Here is a 6,583-nt window from a genome sequence, read left to right on the forward strand (position 1 = left end):
GTGCTGTGATTACCTAAACATAAAATGAGAGAAAGGTAGCAATCAGTGAGAGAGGGAGAGTCTTCCTTTTATTTGATTGGTTGGTCATGTTTTCTAGATGACCCCTATTGCTTTTCGGTGCAATAAGGTCAAAGTTTATTTGGCACACAGGTGGATCTCCATGAGACAATGTGTGGTGTACCTTCATGACCTCGACCTCAAGGTCAAAATTAAAGGTTTTTTACAATGGATTCGTGTCCGGGCCATAACTTCTTTGTTCTTTGACATAGGCATACCATATTTGACACGCGAGTGTATCACCATGAGACGATGTGTCGGGTACCTTCATGACCTTGAACTTTGACCTCAAGGTCAAAATTGATTATAGGGTTTTGACAGTCATACCATAAGACATGGGTGTATCACCATGAGACTATGTGTCATGTACATTCATGACCTCTTTATGACCTTGGCTTTTGATCTCAAGGTCAAAATTATAGGTTTATACCATGGATTTGTGTTCGGACTATATTTTCCATTTTCTTCTACAAAGGCATACCTTTATTTTTACACTCAGGAAAGCGGTAATTTATACCTATTAACAACACCCTTTGGGAGATTGGGGTAAGCGGGAATTCTTAGTGAGCATTGCTCACAGTATCTCTTGTTTTTGTTAAATTGCATCCTGCTGAGATGAAGCAATGTACAGTGTATGTATATTTCATAGAAGTGGCATCACATACAGGTGGTATTAACTACCTATATGATATGCAAGCTTTTTCCCAAATGGGTCCTAAACATGTTCTTTCGTTCTAATATTCAGGAAAATTTTCCTACCTTGCTAATATTTTGCTATTACCAATATCTCAGATTCAGCAGAGGCAGCATCTGTCAATTTTATATCCATGTGATGTCAAGTATACAACATTTAAATTACCTTCAGAAAAAAACCCACGTTTCCTTCAACACAACATCTGCAAAGCTTTTAAACTGCAGTAGTTTAAATGCACTGAAGAAGCTTAAATGCACTGCAGTAGTTTAAATGCATCAAAGCTTAAATGTACTGCACTAGTTTAAATGCATTGTCGAAGCTTAAATGCACTGCACTAGTTTAAATGCACTGAAGAGATTTGGTTGGTTATACACCCGTGTGTAATCCTGTACTCTGAGCCAGCTAAATTTTGCAATAAATACCAGCATTAAAGTAATGTGATGACATTTCCCTTAATCACATGCACTGCTGCAAAGTCAGCAGTACCCAGGGAATTTACAAACTAATCCTCAATTTCCAATGCAACATTACTCGGGGAATATTTTACAATATAATCATCCTAGGAAGGATTTCAAAGTCAGCTTTACTTTGGAATAGTTTCAATCTTCCATGCACTTTCTAACAAGGCATCAATGAAAGCTTTATTTATATTGGAAGGTGGAGGTGGGTGAACTTGTATATAAGTACATATATTAGAATCAGCATTTGCAAATTAAAATAAAATTCTTCTGATCTTTCAGAACTTGTTTATCCTTTTTCTGTGCAAGTTCATAGAGAAAAACTTGCTCAATCTGACACTCGAGTACCCTGACAGTGCACTTGTTTGTTGAACACTACTTGTTATTCTCCGGAGGGATAGAGACTAGAATATTAACTTTGATAACACACTCTTCATTTCACAGAATTTGTAAAATCATTAAATCTTCCTCTTTTGATTTTGAATTGTGCGTCAAGTGATGAATACTTTGAAGGACAAAGGGATGCATTCAAACAGTGCATTTCTATAGGATATTTCTGTAGCATGTAACCACAAAGTTGTATATGCCATTTATTACCCCGAAACATTTAATACCAGATACTCCTTTATATAAGTAAACATATTCCTCATGCTAAGTATGACCTAACAACAAGGAATTGTAACAATTTAATATTCACAAACATCACGTTACACTTAAAATATTATGTCATCAAGGTTTTGCTTTGTACAGGGAATTTACTGGTTTTATATAGAGAGCTACTGCTGCACACCTAAGCAAAGAAAGCAGTATTTTGACTCTCTCCTAAATCTTACTACCAAGGTATAAAGTTTTTAGTATCAAGCCCTTTCGAGTCTTCAACCTTTTCCTTGACATGATGAATTTTTTGGAGGGGAGGGGGAACCATAAAACAGAATATGTTAAAGAAAAGTTTAATATATAAATATAATGATATAATTGTGTATAAAGGTTGGTCCCCGGTAAAGGAGCGATAACAATCTCCACCAAGTCTCCATTGGATTGGTCCCGTCTTCTTGAGATGTGGAGAATGGAATGTTGCGCAGTTTGTTTCTAATTTTACTGTTCGTCTTTCTTTCCGTGTTTGAGGATTCTTGTAAATTCTCTATAATCAAACATCCCGTTCTTCAGAGGTGCCTCTCGGAACATTTCATCAACCTGTAACAAATGGTGGTAGTCACATGTAAATATGTGGAATAATATGTGGCAAACAAGAGGTACTGTGAGCAATGCTCACTAAGAATACCCCCCGCTTACCCCAATCTCCCATAGGGTGTTGGTAATAGGTATAAACTACCTCTTTTCTGAGTGTAAAAAACAAATGGCATGACAAACCGAACCATATTGCTACTTCGATGTCCAGTGTGCGTGACCTTTGACCTTTTGACCCCAAAATCAATAGGGAACATCTTCATCCCATGGGTAGTCCATATGTATGATATGGTGACTGTAGGTGGAAAGGATAACGCTTTACAGCCCGGAAACCATATTGCTACTTCGATGTCCAGTGTGCTTGACCTTTGACCTTTTGACCCAAAATCGATAGGGAACATCTTCATCCCATGGGTAGTCCATATGTATGATATGGTGACTGTAGGTGGAAAAGATAACGCTTTAGAGCCCGGAAACCATATTGCTACTTCAATGTCCAGTGTGTGTGACCTTTGACCTTTTGACCCCAAAATCGATAGGGAACATCTTCATCCTATGGGTAGTCCATATATATGATATGGTGACGGTAGGTGGAAAGGATAATGCTTTAGAGCCCGGAAACCATTGCATCTCCAGACGGACGGACGGACAGACCGATTCCAGTATACCCCCCCCCCCCCCCCCCCCCAACTTGTTGCGGGGGGTATAATAACTTAATAGCTCCATGCACTTTTATGTGATCATGTTACAACTGCATCAACTTCTATTTGTTGCTATTCATGACAGAAAGGAATTATCTAAAAGTAAAACATAAATGTTTTCATGTCCCCTACCTCATCTTCAGTGAACCGATCACCCATTGTCATTAGTAATTCACGAAGTCTGTCTTCATTAATATAGCCTGGAAAACAAAATTAAAATCAAGAAATATTTAAGAACTTATATAACAAAATTACTCACAAAGTTCAAATGCTTAATTCATCCCAATGTTTCTATTCTTATCATTGAGGCATGTACTGAAACCTTTAAAAATTTATAGTGCAATGTTCCACTACTTTGACAAGCATACTGCACATAAGGTCTTGTACTTAAACATTATCATATCTCTGACTCAAACACTCCTAAACACCATTCAAAAATCAAAGTGGTACATCTTTAAAGTCTACTGTGACACCATGCAAAACCATTCTCAAGACATCTGATATTTCATTTTTGTAGTTGGCTGCTGAACTCTCACCTGACGCATCTTCATCAAAGCAAGCAAATGCATTCTTGATTACATCCTCAGGATCTGTGCCGTTCAATTTTTCCCCAAACATAGTAAGAAACATAGTGAAGTTAATAGGTCCTGGTGCACAATTCATCATTTCTTCTAAGTACTGGTCTGTTGGGTTTTTTCCTGGATAGTATAAAGATATCAGCATTAAAGACCCTCAATTTCAAAACAATGAGATATCAGCATTAAGGACCCTCAAAACAGTGAGATATCAACATTAAGGACCCTAAAAACAGTGAGATATCAGCCATAAGGACCCTCAAAACAGTGAGATATCAGCATTAAGGACCCTCAAAACAGTGAGACATCAGCCTTAGGACCTTCAAAACAGTGAGATATCATCATTAAGGACCCTCAATTTCAAAACAGTAAGATATCAGCATTAAGGACCCTCATATGTTGAAAAGACATGTTTATGAATACAAAATGACATGTTTACTTTTCAATAATTGATTGTAATTCTAATTCCTACATTACTTTGTTGAAATCTGTGATTCTTTGCAGATTTATGATAAATAACATAAAAAATATTCATTTTATACTAGTTAAAAGTCTAAACAAAAATCTTGTCACAACATATCTAGTTGAATTTCTTAGTAAATATGTCATATGAAACTTACATTCATCAGAAAATATGTACCTGGCATGCATAGGATAAAATACAAATAATTGATGCATAAGCATTATTTTAAACTATGGTATTGGAAATCTTAAAGTCAATGGCTAAATGTTAAAACAAATGCATAAAAAACAAGAGGTACTGTGAGCAATGCTCACTAAGAATACACCCCCCCCCCCCCCCCCCCCCCACTTACTCCAATCTCCCAAAGGGTGTTTCATGCGATGAAAAAAGCCGTTCAAGAATTTAAATGGAAACCATATTGCTACTTCGATGTCCAGTGCACGTGACCTTTGACCTTTTGACCCCAAAATCGATAGGGAACATCTTCATCCCATGGGTAGTCCATATGTATGATATGGTGACTGTGGGTGGAAAGGATAACACTTTTGAGCCCGGAAACCATATTGCTACTTCAATGTCCAGTGCGCTTGACCTTTGACCTTTTGACCCCAAAATCGATAGGGAACATCTTCATCCCATGGGTAGTCTATATGTATGATATGGTGACTGTAGGTGGAAAGGATAACGCTTTAGAGCCCGGAAACCATATTGCTACTTCAATGTCCAGTGCGCTTGACCTTTGACCTTTTGACCCCAAAATCGAAAGGGAACATCTTCATCCCATGGGTAGTCCATATATATGATATTGTGACGATAGGTGGAAAGGATAACGCTTTAGAGCCCGTAAACCATTGCGTCTACAGACGGACAACCCGATTCCAGTATACACCCCCCCCCCCCCCCCCACAACTTGTTGCGGGGGGTATAATTATGAAACACCTGATGCTTAGAAATATAAAATATATATATCAGAAACAACAAAAATGACTGAACACACTTTGCATGTCTCAGTATGATGATACATTATATACATGTACTACTGTTCTATTGTCTGATTTGCAAAGTCTTTATCTCTTACTAGTGGGTTTTTAAGTGCAGTCAAACATGCTCTTCTAGGAGAAAAAATTTGTGTTTGAGAGAGTGTAAAGAACATTGAAAAGAGAGAAAAATAAAATAGAAAGTATAGTCAGAATTCACAGTGAAAAGGAATAAACAGGTTTCAGATGAGACAGGTTTAACTGTACTGATTGCTGAAACAAATGATCACCAAAAGAATTACAATAGAAAATACACCATTACTGTGTTTGGAACAGCCCAATGCATACCTAATGATGCCAACATATCTGCCAAATCTTCTTTGTCAATGAATCCATCTCTGTTTTGGTCTATCATGTTAAATGCTTCTTTGAACTCTTGGATCTGAGCTTGATCAAACATAGCGAAAACATTGGAAGTGGCCCTCTGAGCACGCTTTTTGGTCGTTTTAGCTTTGGTTTTTCTGCTCGACATCTTGGATATGCTAGAAAAATGGTAAAGAATAACAATGAACAACTAAACTTTAAAGTTGCTATTACACACACATGGTGGTAGACTTTAAATCAAAGGGAGTTTTGCATCGATAAGTTTGTCTGGCAATATGCTGTGCATAAAGACATGACAAAAGTAATCCAGAGCTAAACATATCCATGCATTCCAAAAGATAAGTAAATGGATATTATAAAAGTTGACACCACCCACAGTAGCAATGTCTCCAGATCACAATAAATCAACGTTACAAGGAATTAATTTTACAAGATAGCTCACACAAGTTACAAGCTTAGTTTATATAATCTTCCTACACCATGTTTACTCGTGTCTTACTAAAATTTATCACATACTTACGACTAATATTTCAAAAATCACTTTCTCTCTTATACAGATTCACAGACAGGGGATATGACGAACACAGGAGGATTGTTTGTGATTCATTCTTAAAATTCCATTGATGACCTCGATAAAAAGAATCCGGAAATGATTTTTAAATGAGCTTTTTTCTCAAAAACTTATTATGCCACCTAGCTAGTTTGAAACTGTGTGTTTTGCTATATGCAGATACAACCTTGTATCGGCAACTAAAATAAATTGGTACTTACTATTTGGAAGAAGGAATGTAAAAACCAGAAAACTAACAGGAAAAAAAGTTCTTTTTTTTTCAACAGGAAGTCGAAATGAGCATGCGTGATAATTTATGGTCATCTCGTACTTTGACTATTCGTACAAGCCTCGCACCTGCGGATCTAGTTGACAATAAAAAATACATATGTCCCAGACTACATTTACACCCACCCTCAAAAAAAGTCATCACAGGGGCTCGGTTGTCAGATATTGAAGTTTTGTATTATTTGTTCCCGAATAATAAATTGAAGTTTTGTATGATTTGTGTTCGAATAATAAATTATATAAATAAA

The 6,583-nt window shown here is 36.8% G+C and overlaps 1 protein-coding gene across 2 annotated transcripts; it reads right to left on the reverse strand.

Annotated features, from left to right (window-relative positions):
• Positions 1-2,143: 2,143 nt before the first annotated feature.
• Positions 2,144-6,390, reverse strand: LOC125671256 (myosin regulatory light polypeptide 9-like). Of its 2 annotated transcripts, none has more exons than XM_048906820.1 (5): positions 6,269-6,390; positions 5,462-5,655; positions 3,635-3,796; positions 3,231-3,298; positions 2,144-2,403 (listed from the first exon to the last, which is right to left on the reverse strand). In XM_048906820.1, the coding sequence occupies exons 2-5, from the start codon at positions 5,643-5,645 to the stop codon at positions 2,305-2,307; spliced, it is 513 nt and encodes a 170-aa protein (XP_048762777.1). In that variant the 5' UTR covers positions 5,646-5,655; positions 6,269-6,390; the 3' UTR covers positions 2,144-2,304. The 2 variants fall into 2 exon arrangements, with proteins under 2 accessions (XP_048762777.1, XP_048762776.1); XM_048906819.2 differs by lacking the exon at positions 6,269-6,390 and adding an exon at positions 6,018-6,266.
• Positions 6,391-6,583: the final 193 nt, after the last annotated feature.

The sequence above is a fragment of the Ostrea edulis genome, chromosome 4 (genome assembly GCF_947568905.1).
Source record: "Ostrea edulis chromosome 4, xbOstEdul1.1, whole genome shotgun sequence".
NCBI lineage: Eukaryota > Metazoa > Mollusca > Bivalvia > Ostreida > Ostreidae > Ostrea > Ostrea edulis.